The sequence below is a fragment of the Salvia splendens genome, chromosome 13, assembly GCF_004379255.2.
Source record: "Salvia splendens isolate huo1 chromosome 13, SspV2, whole genome shotgun sequence".
In the NCBI taxonomy this organism is placed as follows: domain Eukaryota; kingdom Viridiplantae; phylum Streptophyta; class Magnoliopsida; order Lamiales; family Lamiaceae; genus Salvia; species Salvia splendens.
The window spans coordinates 33,504,486-33,521,884 of NC_056044.1; the positions used below are offsets into that span (position 1 = coordinate 33,504,486).

The following is a 17,399-nucleotide window of genomic DNA, read 5'->3' on the forward strand; positions in this document are numbered from 1 at the left end:
ATTCAATTCAATTTGTTAATTTATTCCAAAATGAATTTAATTACAGCTTAACTGGAAAACGATACTACATCGATCAATTCATCACCGTTGTCATGTGATTAAAGATTGATAGCTCCTTTTGTCTTCGACTGCTATGCATGACTAATTACAGACACTAGACGAAGACTTCTTAAGTCGAGTCAATGTCCTTTTTCATAATGTTTTTCTACGGTTGATATTTAAACTCACATTTTTTTTTAATTAATACATTAACAAACAGTTTCTAAAATCTTGTACGACTAAGAAATGTGTCATTTCAGCTGCGACAAAGGCATTATATCATTAAGAGTAGTTTAGTAATTTAATACCCCCTCCGTCCCAACTCGAGTGATTGACTTCTTTTTAATCGTTGTTTTGCTATGATGATAGTAAATAGTTAAAGTAGAGAGAAAGTAAAGTAAGTGAGTGAATAACATAGAAGATAAGCATATCTACATTATTTTCTTACTTACTTTAATTTCTTTCCACTTTAACTATTTATTGTCATTTTCCCTAAACAAGTGCCTGAAAACAGTCAATTACTTGAGATGGGACGGATGAGTATCTATTTGTATAGTATATTGGATATAAACTCAAATCCTTTAGCCTATGAAATTGGTATAAATGTGATACTGTAGAAAACTTATTCATTGTATGCAACATATATTTGTTGTTTGTATTCATTACTTTTAGCTCTTAATCAAATTTTGTACCCCTAATTTACGTGATACGTTGAGAGTAAAATACAACTATATAAATACTAGATTGGATAATAGAAGAAAGATGTGTTTATGGTTGAAATCATATCACCAAAAGACCTTTAAAACAAGGCATGCCTTAATATACAGTCCAAATATAGTGGTCTCAAGTCAAGTCTACGTTTATCACTAAATAAATAGTCGCTTTATGAATAGACAATTGGACATATATATATCAACATATAGCTGTGGTGGAATTTGGACATAAAATATGGCATACTGGTACTATACATCATGTTACCTAGAAAAATATTACTCCCTCTGATGATGACCCCTTCTTTAGGCGACACGAGATTTCGTGCAGCTTTATATTACGTGTTAAGTGGAAAGAAAAAAGTATAAAAGGGAATAAATTAGAGATAATGGTATTTCCAACTTTGGATCATCTTGATTGAAACCAAGAAGGTAAATAAGTCATATTTAGTGGATGGAGGAAATATATTTTTTTTCTGGGTGCAATAATTATTATGGAAATCGATTTTCTACAGTGGTTACTCGTTATGAGGTATTTGCTGATAAAATTATCTATATTTCAGTATAGTTGACTTGAGATCAATATTTTATTGGCAAAAACTACATTGATTTTTCTTGCACAAAGTACTGTTTAGAAAATTTTAATCGATCGACGAATCAAATAAAATTGAATATAAAATTTTGGTGAAATTAAATAGTCATGGCTTACAAGTGGTTCTATACAGAGAAGTAAGAAAATATTTGACATAGTCATAGAGTTAATTATATCTTTTCAAAATATTAAAAAATTATATATTTGACTGAGTCTCATTATTTCATTTAAGCTTTTTTGTTTCATATGCTAGTTTGACTGAGTATAAATCTTCATTTTATATGTGAATTTTTCTTATTGTAAAATATTAATAATTTAGACACGATATTTTCATTTTCAGCAGCAAAACAATCAGGATTACAATCAAAATCAAAGGAGAACACTAAACATTGGATAACTAAAACAAAAACATTCATACTAATTTTCTTCTGCGAATAAACTACATAACATAGCCTTATCCTCACTGTTCCTGATACGGTGATCCCTCTCGACCAAACGGGACCGGCCAGTGTTGCCGGAGGGGAGGACGAGTCAGGGGAGTCATCGGTCCCGGAGCGGAATTATGAGACGGTGGAGCAGGGGAGGCCGTCGCCGAGGGAAAGGCGGGAGCAGAGGAAGTCGGCCCGGCGAGCCAAGGCGCCGGTGAGGTTCGGGGACTACGTTCCCAAGTAGGACGTGCGAAAGGCTTCGTAGATTAGGATTCTTTATTTTTATGTTTTCTTTATTTTCTGGTTTGGTTTTATTTTATTGTTAGAATAATTGGGTCGAGCGAATTATAAGCTCCGTGTCGGGTTTTCTTTGTTGGTTCTTTCCCGGCCCGTAAGTCGAACCAACACTAGGGTCCTTAGATTATAAATAGGCGCTGAAATTAATAAAGGATTATCAGAAAATTTCGCCTATTTCTTCTGGTTATTTTTCGTTAATAGCAAACCCTAGTTGTCGACGGGATTTCGCCTCCCGGGACTTCTAATACTCAATCGCTGCATCACGTTAGGGAGTTTTCCTTAACAGTTCCTCACAACTTTCTTCGTCAATCTCTTTTTTTCCAGCGCTGGCAACACTCAAAGATCTTCTCAAAAACATCATCAACTTTCTCAAAGTATTTATACCTGAAACATCGGCAGAACAAAAGCAGCCAGGAAAAGATTCCTAAGCTCAAAGCATAACCAGCAGCAGCAAACACATAACCCCACTCGATCTCCCTATCCGATTCCACTTCCACATGAGGCGGTGATGGTTTTCCATCACTCCCCTCACATTTTTTTGTCAATGGAAATCCACACAATCCTACTGTTGAATAAATTGGTGGACCTTCATTTGGGCTGGTTTTGTCTTTGGCCCAGACGATGCTGTGTTGGGCTTGGCCCAAAACTAATTCTCACTCTCCAGATGCAGCCACGTGTACTCTCACCCGGATCAAGGCTTTCAGCCGTTGGATTGTGGTGTGTGCTTGTTATGTGAGAGGTGAGTCCATTCACTTCATTCATCCTTTTGATATTCACTCTCTCTCTCACTCGAAGCTCTCCAAAACTCTCTCTGTCTCTCTCTCTTTTCTGCTCTCTTCTCCGACGATTCTCCGGCGGTTTCTGTGAGATTTCTCTCGGTTGAAAGGGCTGTAGACCTTGCTACAGTAACAGTGAGGGCAACTACTTCGGTTGCCGGTGTTGGTTGAGAAATAGGGTTTCTGTCTTTGAGGGTTTCGGTGTGAGGTGTTCTCGGACGGTGTAGATCTGGGATGTAGGAGTCTGGTTGAGCTGGAATCTGGAGGGTGAGGTTAATCATCGGTTGATTCTGCTGTGCTCCTTTGGATCTGTGTTCTTGAGAATAGATTTGTGCTATCGGCGAGTGTCTGAGCCGAAGCAGCTTTTCTTCTGTGTTTTCTTTCATTGCATCTTGTGTTCTTACGTGTAACTGCTCCAGATCCGAAAGGATCTGTTTCTTGTAGTACTAATTCGTTTGTCAAGTGTGCAGGGTTGAAGAAGCTGAAGCTGGGAGTGAACTGTAATCTTGTGTAATAGATAGGTCTATTCGGTATTCAAGATTATTTGTAACTTTGATTGTAATATCAGTCGCATGGTTGGAGTTTGACTGAGCTCCCTAATGAAGAACAAAGAGGTCTTGGTAAATAGTGAATCCGACCCTAGTCTGATCCCTACAGTGGTATCAGAGCCACGGGGGGACTAGGTCGGCACGCCAAGTCGCGTAAGGCGGTGGGCAAGTGGAATCCTCCTTCGAGTGGGGATTCACTCTGGTAAATTGGCTGTGACCTTCTTGTTTTACGGTTTTCTGTTATAGTGCCAACATAGGCTTGGGTTTTTTGTTGCTGGTAGTTGGTTCTTGGCAAGAACTTAGGTTTTACTTGATTTCTTGTGTTTTTTGTTTTCGCTTCTGCTGTTGTTGTGTGGTGCTCTGTGTAGTCTGATCCCTAATCTGATCTCACTTCACTTGGCCACTAAGTACTGATACTGCCAAAGTGAACCCCTGCGCCCTCCAAGAGCGAGTGATTGCGAACTGGGATAGCCTTTGCCAGTGTGCTCGTGACAGTCAGGGAATTGAGTCTGGTTCTCTGTGAGAAAGTGTGTTCTAAGTGCTTGCTATATGTCTGTGTGCTTAAAGGTGTGTAAAGCTCTCTGTGTTTGCCTTGCTTCCTGTGCTCTTGTAAAAATCTTTGCAAAAATGACTCAGCCTGTTGGTTTGATCCCTTTCAATGGTAAAAATGACTTTGTGATCTGGAAGCAGAAAATGAAATGTGTTTTGATTCAACAAAAGGTTTTTAAAGTTGTTGATGGTTCTTTGCCTGAGGCAACTGCTCAGGACAAAATTGATGAGATGAATGAGTTGGCTAGAGCCACCATTGTGTTAAATCTGTCTGATTCTGTGATTAGGAAAGTTGATCATATTGAATCTGCCTCTGAAATGTGGAAAAATCTTGATTCTCTGTATACAGAGACCTCTATGTCTTCTAGAATGTATCTGCTTGAAAAATTGTTCAAATTTAAGCTTGATTTAACTAAAGACATTGATGATAACATTGATAGATTCCAGAAGCTTGTGCAAGATATAAAAAGATCTGGTGATAAAACCATAGATGAATACACAAGTATAGCTCTAATGAATGCCATACCTGATTCCTATAGTGATGTTAAGGCAGCCATTAAGTATGGCAGGGATACTGCCCCTTTGGAATTGATTGTTAGCTCCTTAAAATCTAAAGAACTTGAGTTAAGGGAAAGGGCAGCTGATAAGAGTGCTTTTAATAGAGCTCTGAGTGTCAGAGGTAGATCTCAGTCTAGAGGGGGTAAAGACACCAATAATGGATCAGGTTCCAACTCTAATTCAAAGAAAAAGAATAGATCTAGGTCCAATAGCAGGGATCCTAAATCTTTCAGAAAGTGTTTTAATTGTGGGGAAGTGGGGCACTACAAAAAGGAGTGCACTAAGCCTAAGAAGAAGAAAATCCAAAATAATGACACTCAGCTTGAAAGTATTGTCAATGTGGCAAAATATGATGCAAATAATGAATGTGTGTTCATGGTTCATGATCTGATGTATATTAATGCTTCCCCTATGTGTCCTTTTAATTCAAATGATTGGCTGTGTGATTCTGGATGTACTTATCATGTTAGTCCTTTTAAGGAGGTGTTTTCTGAGCTGAAACCTGTTATTAATACCTATGTGTCTATGGCTGATGATAAAAAATGTGAAATCCATGGTATTGGTACTGTGTGTTTAAAGTTTAATGATGGTTTTGTGCTCTGCTTGAAAAATGTGAGGTATGTTCCAGATCTGTGCTACAATTTGATGTCTTGTACTGCTTTAGAAGCTGCTGGTATGGGGGGAAAATGGGGGGATGGATGCATGAAAATTTGCAGAGGATCTATGTGTCTTTTTAAGGCCAAAAAGAAATGTGGTTTATATGTTTGTACTGCAGAACCTCTTTCATGTGCTAGTGCCTCTGCCAATGTGGTTAAAAGTGATAAAACTATGCTATGGCATGATAGACTAGGACACATGAGTGAAAAAGGTTTAAATATTTTAAAGAAGCATGCTATTTTATCTGACTCTGATGTGCAAGGCAGTATGCCCTTCTGTGATACCTGTGTGCTGGGTAAACAGCACAGGGTTTCTTTTCATTCTCCTGTGCCTGTTAATGTGAGCAAATGTGTGCTTGAATATTTGCACATGGATGTGTGGGGTCCTGCCTCTGTATCTTCTCACTCTGGTTCTGTCTATTTCCTATCTATCATTGATGACTTCTCTAGGAAGGTTTGGTGTTTTCTCATGAAACATAAGTCTGATGTCTTTGAGAGATTTAAAACCTGGAAAATGTTGATTGAAACTCAGACAGGTAAGAAGATAAAAGCTATCAGAACTGATAATGGTCTTGAGTTTTGCAATAACCAGATTGATAACTTGTGTGCTGCTTATGGTATTAAAAGACATAAAACTGTTCCTTATACACCCCAACAAAATGGAGTGGCTGAAAGGATGAATAGAACTTTGCTTGAAAAGGTGAGATGTTTGCTTGCCAAATCTGGTTTGTCAAAGAAGTTCTGGGGTGAAGCTTTAATTACTGCTGCTTATCTGATAAATAGATCTCCTTCTGTACCCTTAAATGGTCAGTGTCCTGAGCATGTGTTTTCTGGAAAAGATTTGTCTCTTTCTCACCTGAGGGTATTTGGCTGTACTGCTTTTGTACATACTAAGTCTGATAAACTTGAGCCTAGATCTAGGAAAGGTGTTTTTCTTGGATATCCTGAGGGTGTTAAGGGTTATAGAGTCTGGCTAAGGGATGAACCAGGTTTTAAGGTCATTATAAGCAGGGATGTAGTCTTTAATGAGACTGATTTCCCTTGCTTAGGTCTGACCACTGACCCTGCTCCACTCCCTGTGGACAGTGAACCTCTTATGGAGGAAGAGCCCACAGTACCACTCACTGATGTGGAGAATCAAAATGATACTCCAAGTGAGGTGGAGCAGTCTTTCTGGCATACCTATCCAGTATTTACACCTGTTGAGACACCTCATGAGGGAGATTTGATTGATAATTTGCCCCTGAATGTTAATGACAATGAGATGCATGATAGTCCTATTAGGCAAAACTCTCCTGCTCAGAATATTTTGCATAGTCCAACTGGTGTTCAAAATGCAATTGATAATACTGATTTGAGCAATTATGTGTTAGCCAGAGATAGAACTAGAAGATTGAATGTGTCTAAACCAAATAGATTTGTTGGCATGGTTGCTCTTATTAACCTGGCTTTTAATGTTTTTGAATCTGATGGGGATGAACCCCAGTCCTATAAGCATGCCACTAAGTCAAAGTACTGGAATGAATGGCATAAAGCAATGTTAGAGGAAATGCACTCCCTAAAGATAAACCTTACCTGGATACTTGTTCCCTTGCCCCCTGGTGCATCTGTGGTTGATTGCAGGTGGTTATATAAACTCAAAAATGAGGTGGAGGGCCTTAGGTACAAGGCAAGATTGGTTGCAAAAGGGTTTACTCAACAAGAGGGGGTAGATTATACTGAAATTTTTGCTCCTGTGGTTAAGTTCACTACTGTTAGATTGATGCTTGCTTTGTGTGCTCACTTTAATTGGGAATTGAAACAGATGGATGTAAAAACTGCTTTCTTGCATGGTGATTTAGATAAACCTATCTATATGAAACAGCCTGAAGGCTTTGTTGATCCCAAGTTTCCCAATCATGTGTGTTTACTGAAAAAGGCTCTTTATGGGTTGAAACAATCTCCTAGGCAATGGAATATTAAGTTTAACAGTTGCATGCATAAATTGGGTTTTGTAAGAAGTACTTTTGATGCATGCTTGTATGTTAAAGACCTTGATTCTCCTGTGCCTGTGTTCTTGCTGCTGTATGTGGATGATATGCTCATAATGGGACCTTGCTTGAAAACCATAAAGTCAGTTCAGTCTGCTTTGAGTGAGAATTTTGACATGAAGGATTTGGGTGATGCTCAGAAGATCTTAGGGATAAATATTGTAAGAGATAGGAAGTCTTCTACCCTTGTGTTGCATCAAGAACCTTATGTGTACAAAATTCTTAAAAAATTTAATATGTATGATTCAAAGCCTGTCTCTGTTCCTTTGGCTTCTCATTTTGTGTTGAGTAAAGATCAGTGTCCTCAAACCAAGTCTGATATTGATGCTATGAAAAAGATTCCCTATGCAAATGCTATTGGGTCAGTGATGTACTTGATGGTAAGCACCAGACCTGACATTGCTTATGCTGTGTCATGCCTCAGTAGATACATGTCTAATCCTGGCTCTGTGCACTGGGAAGCTGTGAAATGGCTTCTGAGATATCTTAAAAATACTGCAAAATATGGTTTGTGTTACTCTAAGTGTGAAGATGGTGTTTCCTTAACTGGGTTTGTGGATTCTAACTATGCAAATGACAGGGATAAGAGGAAGTCAACTACCTCCTATGTGTTCACTGCTTGTAGGTCTTGTATCAGTTGGAAATCCCAATTGCAGCATATAGTGGCTCTATCCACTACAGAGTCAGAGTACATTGCTATCACAGAAGCAATGAAAGAAGCAGTTTGGCTAAAGGGAGTTCTCTCTGAACTGAAATTTCTGAAGTTATCTCCTTCTGTGTTTTCTGATTCTCAATCTGCAATTCAGTTATGTAAAAACCCTGTTTTTCATGATAGAACTAAGCACATTGATGTAAGGTTCCATTACATTAGGGACATAGTAGAAAAAGGTGAAGTTTTCTTGCATAAGGTCCATACAGATAAGAATCCTGCTGATATGGGTACAAAACCTTTGCCTGCTGAAAAACTTGTTTTCTGCATCAAATTTTTGCATTTTGATTTAGGTTAGATTGCATGTCCCGGGGTAAAGTCCTCAGTCATTTTACTTGCTTTGGTACAGCTGGTATATGACTTGAGGCTGGAAGTCCTCCTAGACTAATGGGTCTATCCCTCTGGTGTCTGGAGGCAGTGTGGTGGTTCCCCTGAGTGCAAGTGAACTTTTTTGTTCTTTAAAGCTAAGGGGGAATTACCTTGCAGGCTGTGATGATTATTTCACTTTAGCTTATAGCACAAGTTGGTTTCTCAGAATGAAGTCCAAGGTGGAGTATGTTGAATAAATTGGTGGACCTTCATTTGGGCTGGTTTTGTCTTTGGCCCAGACGATGCTGTGTTGGGCTTGGCCCAAAACTAATTCTCACTCTCCAGATGCAGCCACGTGTACTCTCACCCGGATCAAGGCTTTCAGCCGTTGGATTGTGGTGTGTGCTTGTTATGTGAGAGGTGAGTCCATTCACTTCATTCATCCTTTTGATATTCACTCTCTCTCTCACTCGAAGCTCTCCAAAACTCTCTCTGTCTCTCTCTCTTTTCTGCTCTCTTCTCCGACGATTCTCCGGCGGTTTCTGTGAGATTTCTCTCGGTTGAAAGGGCTGTAGACCTTGCTACAGTAACAGTGAGGGCAACTACTTCGGTTGCCGGTGTTGGTTGAGAAATAGGGTTTCTGTCTTTGAGGGTTTCGGTGTGAGGTGTTCTCGGACGGTGTAGATCTGGGATGTAGGAGTCTGGTTGAGCTGGAATCTGGAGGGTGAGGTTAATCATCGGTTGATTCTGCTGTGCTCCTTTGGATCTGTGTTCTTGAGAATAGATTTGTGCTATCGGCGAGTGTCTGAGCCGAAGCAGCTTTTCTTCTGTGTTTTCTTTCATTGCATCTTGTGTTCTTACGTGTAACTGCTCCAGATCCGAAAGGATCTGTTTCTTGTAGTACTAATTCGTTTGTCAAGTGTGCAGGGTTGAAGAAGCTGAAGCTGGGAGTGAACTGTAATCTTGTGTAATAGATAGGTCTATTCGGTATTCAAGATTATTTGTAACTTTGATTGTAATATCAGTCGCATGGTTGGAGTTTGACTGAGCTCCCTAATGAAGAACAAAGAGGTCTTGGTAAATAGTGAATCCGACCCTAGTCTGATCCCTACACCTACATTTCCCACATATGATTCGTTACCAAATGTGGAAAGTTGAGTAGACTATGGTATTTCTCCCTCGAGATTATTCATCGAAAGGTTTAACTTTGCAAGAAAAGTCAACCTTGCCAATCCACCTGGAATTTCTCCATCCAATTTGTTTGAAGACAAGTCCAACGACTCGAGTAATCTCATATCTCCAAGAGATGGTGGTATATGTCCTATGAGGGTATTGTGAGACAAATTCAAGTATCTAAGAGAGTTAAGAATCCCTAAAAATAGGATCCTTTTTTATATTTTCCATATTACATTGGTATGACTGAAAATCACAAAATAGGGAGGGACCAGACAGTGATAACATTATTGAAATTATACCTTTTTTGGGGGATGATTACATAATTCATATAAAATGTTTAACATTTGTTTCATATTGGTACAAAATGTCGGACGTTTACATAAATTATGCAAAAAGTTTCATCCACATTTCAATTTAAATATTAGGTCATACGTGCTTAGGGGTCGTTAACTCTTTAACTACGTGGGGTACACAACGTGAACCAATGATACTCTGTGTTTGATTGTGATACGAGTATTATATCAGTATTAATTAGTTTAGATATATTAGGGATTTGCATATCTTTCTTGGGCGCTCGACGACTACGGTCTCTGTTTCTTGATTTTGTGTGGAATTCGACGTTAAGGATTTAGGTCCTTAACATATTGCTCCCTTTTTCTTTTATTAAATGAAGAAGAATGGCATTTTGCATTGTTTTTTAGCTAACTGTTGGGTTCTGTTTTATGTAATTATTTAGCTTAGCATTCTGATTGCATTTTTCTGTTGGGTTTGTGTTTTGTGTTGTAGGGTCCGGTGGTGCACACCCGAACTCCACAATAGTATGATATTGTCCGCTTTAGACAAAGCCCTCATGGTTTTGTTCTTGGGGTACTCCCCAAAAGGCCTCATACTAATAGAGTTGGGGTAGCTCATTTATATGCTTGCAACTCTTGTCCATTCTCCGATGTGGGATATGGTTTGCTTCAGCACATGTGCAACCACTTAACTAAGTGTACTTGTATTTTTATGAAGTTTTAGAAGGCTGTCTAATTTTTGAATGAATGTCTTTACGAAATTGCTTATATTTAAGTTGTAGAACTTCTCTCTGAGTTTCTTCACTGTGGCTGGTGGATTGCATTCGTCAATGCGTACTATAATGGTTTATAAAGTTATTATTTCCTAACGCCTTCTCAAAATGAAGTAATAATGGTTTAGATAAAACTGATTAATATTAGAGCTTCTAAATATAAATGTAATATAGGAATAATACGTTATACCTCATGTGGTCATAACATAAAGTATAAATGATTTTGATAAAGTATTTGTAATATTGGACCTTATGTGGTCTTAATATAAATGTAATATTGGAACAAATCCCAAAATTGACTCTGTGTGTAAACAACTTATAGTCATATCACCAATAATCAAGCTTGACTATTCCATGAAAAAAAGTCTTGTACACAATTATGTTTCCCATTAAATCATTTCGATGTTTTCCCATACGCCAAACTTTGCCGTGTTTCACAATTATGTTTTGCACATTGAAGTTGTTTTTTATTGTTGGAATATAGTATAATTTTAATTTTGATTAAAAGGGCATCTCATATAAATAGGCAAATGAAGCAGAGTAGATAGACAAAAACATCATTCATGAAAACAGCACACCTTTTTCTTGCATATCTTTTTCTCCTAACCATGTGTCCATGTGTGTGTCCTTCAAGAGCAGCCACAAGTGAAGCAGAGGCTTTGATGAGATGGAAATCCAGCCTATCATCTTCTGCTTCTCTCGAGTCTTGGTCCGTCAACAACATCAGCAACCACTGCAGATGGATTGGCATTCGCTGCAACGACGAGGGATCTGTCTCTGGGATTAGTCTCCCCGGTTCAGGCCTTGCAGGGACATTGGATCTGTTCCATTTCACTGCATTGCTGAATCTCACCACTTTCAACCTCAGCGGGAATTATCTCAACGGCTCCGTACCAGCTGCTCTTGGCAACCTCACAAGCCTCACTCTCTTGGACCTCTCCAACAATCCGTTTTCCAGCGCCATTCCACCAGAGATCGGCCGCTTGACAGAGCTTCGATACCTGAGCTTCTCCGAAAACCAAATGGTTGGAGAAATCCCATATCAGATTGGCAATCTGAGGAAGGTGCGCTTCTTGGATTTGGGCTCTAATTACTTTAAATCTCCTGACTGGTCTAGATTTCCCACTTTCCCTTTCCTAACTCACCTTAATCTTTATTACAATGAACTCACCTCAGAAATTCCACACTTCATAACCACATGTCTCAACCTTACATTCCTTGATTTGTCTCTAAACAACTTCACAGGCCAAATTCCTGAATCATTGTTCACCAATTTGGTCAAACTTGAATATCTTGACCTCTCCAGTAATGCTTTTCAAGGCCCCCTGTCACCAAATATCACTAGCCTCACCAAGTTAAAGGATCTTCGCCTCGGCAACAACTTCTTCTCTGGCAACATTCCGCAAGAGCTCGGACTGTGTAACAAGCTGACCGACTTAGATTTATCCCAGAATTCACTCTCGGGGCCATGGCCGCCATCCTTGTCAAATTTGGGCAATTTATCTTATTTGGGACTATACGACAATGAATTCAGTGGGGAACTTCCATCAGAAATAGGATTGCTCACAAACCTCGAGCATCTGTATCTCTATAATAACTCGTTTTCAGGCAGCATCCCACCAGAGATAGGAAATGAAGAGGTTACGAGGTGCGTAGGTGTCGTTCAAGTGAGGATATATCCTACTGGCAGGATAAAGATCCTAACTAAGCCTAGACCTCGTCTTCAAAGATTCCTCAACCCACTTCTACTGATCAGTATAGTGGAGGTAAGGGTCGAATCCCACAGAGATGGTGCGTTTAAACTACTGTGGTGATGTTTTGGAGGGTTGGTTAGCTACCACGCTCGGGTTGAGTTTCTACCTAGGCGAGTAATTAAAGGGTGGCGTCCTACTGACTAGGATGGGGGAGCAGATCATAGAATGCGACTGTGTACGTGGAAATGAGGGGACATGGTGTAACAGAAATTGTTTGGAAAGGACGGTATTTCTATTTTTGGCTAAACAGAATATTCAGAGTGTAGTGGAGGTAGTGGTGACTAGGCTGACAGATCTGCAGGTACAACCAGAGGTGAAGGACAAAAGAAAGCAAAAGTAAATAAAAGTAAGGTGGTCCCCAATCTGGATGTAGACATCGTCTTCTCCAACAACACAACTTAAACTCAGATAACAATTCCAGATCCAACCCGGCAAACGCAGATTAACAACTCGCGAACACAGATCTAGAACTAAGAAATCAAATCTGAAATCAAACGCTGAAACTGGACTTCTGCATGCTGGTCAACATGAAAGATCGATTCAGAAAATAAAACGAAGCCTTGCATGCAACGATCTACTTCCAGATCAAATAGTACATGTTTACCTATCCTAAAGAAATTTGTTACGTAACAGAATTTAGAGATTTAGCACTTAAAACACCGAGAAATCTTAGATCTAAGCTAACTAGACAAGGAAAGAAAAGAACACTACAATGAACGAAACGGAAATCAACTTCATAGCATTAACACGTTCGGATATCCAAAGCAAGCATTTCAAAACAACAAAATCCCAAAATGTAACAGAAATCCAACGTAAAGACGGAGAACTAATTAAACTACGAAAGCAATTTAAAGATTGTTTGCCACTCCGGGCGATAAAATCTCTGACTGGAACTACGATCTAGCTAACTGGAACGGACGATGACTGGAACTCGGGAACATTCTGAACGTCAGGTGATCATGGCTCGGCGAGGCAAGAAGTGGACACGGCTGAAAGACTGAAATTACCGAGAGAACTCTCTACCTAAAGATGATGGTGAATTGAAGTCTATCCCCCCCCGCTTGCGGCTTTTTTCTCTCTCCAACTTGGCTACCTTTTATAGGGAGGCTACCCTTGATTTTAGGGTAAATCCTCGCTGCAATTTGACTTCTTTGCCCTTGATTGTGGGTAATCCGTCCCAGCTATCCGTCTTCTTCATCTCAAGCCGTTTTAGCATGTATACGGATCAGTATGAGACCATGCTGGCGCTTTTTCTACCCGAACACTCCGGAACTTCCCTACTGGCCAGAACACTTATCCTGCACACTTTGAGCAACTGCTTTGCAAATATAATCATTTAAACCTGTCATACTGACCAGTAACCGAGGCCTAGAATACGACTTATCAGGAAACCTACAAAATTTGTGGGAGCTGGACCTTTCAACCAATAACTTTTCAGGTGAAATACCTCAACTCATAAACCGATTTCACATGGAACTTGGAAAACAATGCTTTATATTCCTTGGCAATATTGGTTTCACATGCAATATACTTATTAATTTGAAACTTGGCATATCCTTGTTAATTTCTCTATAGTAACTCGTTTTCAGGCAGCATCCCACCAGAGATAGGAAACCTACAAAATATGAGGTGGCTGTACCTTTCAACCAATAACTTTTCAGGTAAAATACCTCAAGTCGTAAACCGATTGAGTGGGAACATGTAAAACAATGCATTATATTCCATAGTGAATTTCTTATTCTTTTTAATGACGGTTTGAAACGATCATCATTTTGAATTAAATACTTTCTATAAAGAATGGAATGCATTACTCATAAATGTGCAATTACAATGCTATTCATACATTTACATTTTAAAAGTAAAGAATTTTGATTTATATCCTTATTTAACTTTAAAATATATTGTTCGAAGGTCCATTACCATCCACCCTTGGGAGTCTTACAAATCTGGTGGACTTAGTTCTCTCTTTCAACAAATTAAATGGTGAGTTCCCAACCTCCGTTTGCAACTTGACATCTCTTGAGTAATATTGTTGGCCAAATACCAAATTTAATAACTACTCGAGTGCAAGATGTCATGCTAGTATGAAGTGATTATATAAATATAAACCTAAAATACTATGTTATTTCTAGAATATTTTGTTCCATACATGCCTGCTAGAACATGAATTTTGTTCCTCGGGATATTACCATATGAGTAATGGCTATGTCTCAAACTTGTACCATCCACAATTCAGAATCTATACTTGTGAGTTATTGATATATATGTCCCAACAAATTAAATGGTGCTTTTATTACAATATGGAGTAGTAGTTTAGTTCACAACATGACATGTATGTACAATTTTAGATGTAAAGAAATTTGGTGTATATCCTTCTTATATTTCGAATAAATGGTTTGAAGGTCCAATACCATCCACCATTGGAAATCTTACAAATCTGCAGTCCTTAGTTCTCTCTTCCAACAAATTAAATGGTGAGCTCCCATTCTCGTTGGCAACTAGACATTCATTAAATAATCTCGTTGCGCATTTTTATAACTCTCAGAATACATAGCATATTATGTCATTTTTATAATAGTTTTTGTTATAATGATTTCCTATATGCGAGCTAGGTATGAATAGTGAATTTCATAACTCTGGATATTAACATGAATAATATAGATATGTTAGAATGCGGATATTGAAAAGTTCATATATTAGGGTGAATAGTTATATTTTCGCCAACACTTTTATGTCTGAAAATGATGCTAACTTTATTTAAACGTTCTGATTTATGTTCTGATTTATGGGAGTTATTTCATGAAAGATTGGTCATCTTGACAACTGACATTTCGATTTTATGTGGTCCTTCTACTGTAAAATGTTAATATCTAATGCGGATAACCGCCATATTGCCGATGAGTATTTTTCAATATAAATAAATTTGATTTATATCTTTCTTTTATCTTTCAAATTATTTGTTTGAAGGTCCAATTCCATCCAACATTGGGAATCTTATAGAATTGGACTCCTTGGATCTCTCTTCCAACAAATTAAACGGTGAGCTCCCAACTTCCATTTGCAATTTGTCATGTCTTGAATAATCTTGAGGGCTCATTCCACAACATTTACCAATAGTTCACAACATGATATGTATGTACAATATTAGATGTAAAGAAATTTGATTTATATCCTTCTTATATTTCAAATAAATGGTTTGAAGGTCCAATACCATCCTCCCTCTGCAAGTTGTCATGGCTTTATTATCTTCTTCTCTCAAATAATACTTTGGAAGGAAGACTGCCACCACAGTGCTTTGGGAACTTCACCGCTTTGACCATCTTTCATCTAAACCAAAATCAATTTGATGGCCTCATTCCATCTATCTTTTCTAAGAATTGTAGTCTCATTTCCATCAATTTGGGTAATAACAAATTCCACGGACGATTACCTAAATCCTTAGTCAATTGCCAAAGTCTAAGGGGTCTCGACATTGGAAATAATAGAATACAAGATGAATTTCCCTTTTGGATGGAACGCCTTCCCAAGCTTAAAGTGCTAGTCTTGAAGTCTAACAAGTTTGATGGCAACTTATCACTTCCTTCGCCTACCAAACTTCCATTTCCTATGTTACAAGTTCTAGATATATCTCATAATGCATTTTTAGGCTCTCTACCAGAAAGATATTTCAAGAATTTCAAAGCAATGATAGAGGAAAAGCAAAGAGATGACACAGAGATTTCCTACGAGAAAGAAAAACAAGATGACCAGTATCAAGGTTTTCTGGATATGACAATCACCTTGAAAGGTCAGGATATGTTGTTGAATAGACTACTTGATACCTTCACAACAATTGATTTATCCTCCAATAGTTTCTCTGGGACTATTCCACCTTCCATAGGAAATCTTAAGATTCTCAAATATTTGAACCTAACCCACAATAGCCTCACGGGACATATACCATCATCTCTTGGAAACATGAGGCAACTCGAATCATTGGATTTGTCAACAAACAAACTGGATGGAGAAATTCCAAGTGAATTGACAAGGTTGACATTTCTTGCAAAATTAAACCTTTCAATGAACAATCTTGTTGGGCAAATACCACGATCCAATCAGTTCTCCACATTTGAGAATGATTCGTATGTGGGAAACTTAAGATTGTGTGGACTTCCGTTGACAAGAAAATGCAACGAGGATGATGGGAAATCGATGCAGCCTGCAAAAGAAGAGGGTGATGATGAATATGAATTCATAGATGGATTTGGTTGGCGATGTGTTGTGATGGGATATGGAAGTGGATTCATTGTTGGGATTGGAATTGGATACATGATTATAAGGAGTGGAAGGCCAAGATGGTTAGTGGAATTCTTTTTCGGAGTTGGTTATAAATATAAGACAAAGAAGAGACGCAACAGAGCTGCATCAACACACAGGGTAACTTAGATTGCAAGACTAAAGGAGGATTGTGTGCTTTCCTTGTGTTTAATTTGGGGATCTTTCCTTGGTTGTTTCGAATTACTTTTTTTACGTTTTTGGATGTCATGCTTGTGTTTCTACTTCTGTGGTTGTGCTCAATTTCAAATTTAGAGTTGTTGTAGTGTATAAAATTATGTTAAGAATTAAAGCTAATTTATGTTGTGTATATTTTGCAAACTAGTACTCTCACATCCATCAAAGATGACTCACTTTCTTTTTTAGTTTGTCTCATTCAAGGTAATCTATTATTAAAAATAAAATTCCTTTTTTATTTATTTTATTTCGTCTCTCTTATTTTATTCTCTCCAACTAACTCACAAAATAAAATTACATAAAATCCTATGTCACCCAAAAAATGGATTATATTCCTTAGGACGCAGGAAGTAAAAAGTCATCTGTGATATAGGAAAAAGTTTGGAAAATTAAACATATATAAGCTTTCAATTGTCACATTAAAAATACACCCAACAAAAACTCCGACGTTTTAAAAGTTCAAACTACAAAGTGTATTGCATAGCACAAGATGTGCTTGTTCAACTAGCTCAAGGGTATTATAACTGAATGAAGACAATTCTCATGCGTTGGATTAACTTTTATTCATCTTATTAACATCTTAATTTTATATTATTACAAATCTTTTTAAAAAGCGAAAAATATTTGTTAAAATTTCAAAGAGTCGATTGGGGGAAAAATAAATTAAAAAATCGTGTTGTAAATCTGCAAAATCCGCACGCTCTAATGAGG

The 17,399-nt window shown here is 38.1% G+C and overlaps 1 protein-coding gene across 2 annotated transcripts; it reads left to right on the top strand.

The window, feature by feature from the left end:
- The first annotated feature begins 11,389 nt into the window (after positions 1-11,389).
- On the top strand, positions 11,390-16,883 carry LOC121762181 (receptor like protein 22-like). 2 transcript variants are annotated; one of them, XM_042157984.1, is made up of 6 exons: positions 11,390-11,507; positions 13,787-13,858; positions 14,109-14,180; positions 14,600-14,671; positions 15,165-15,236; positions 15,400-16,883. In XM_042157984.1, exons 2-6 carry the CDS (start codon positions 13,822-13,824, stop codon positions 16,620-16,622), a joined length of 1,476 nt encoding a protein of 491 aa, XP_042013918.1. In that variant the 5' UTR covers positions 11,390-11,507; positions 13,787-13,821; the 3' UTR covers positions 16,623-16,883. The 2 variants fall into 2 exon arrangements, with proteins under 2 accessions (XP_042013918.1, XP_042013917.1); XM_042157983.1 differs by lacking the exon at positions 11,390-11,507 and adding an exon at positions 13,465-13,635.
- The last annotated feature ends 516 nt before the right edge of the window (positions 16,884-17,399 follow it).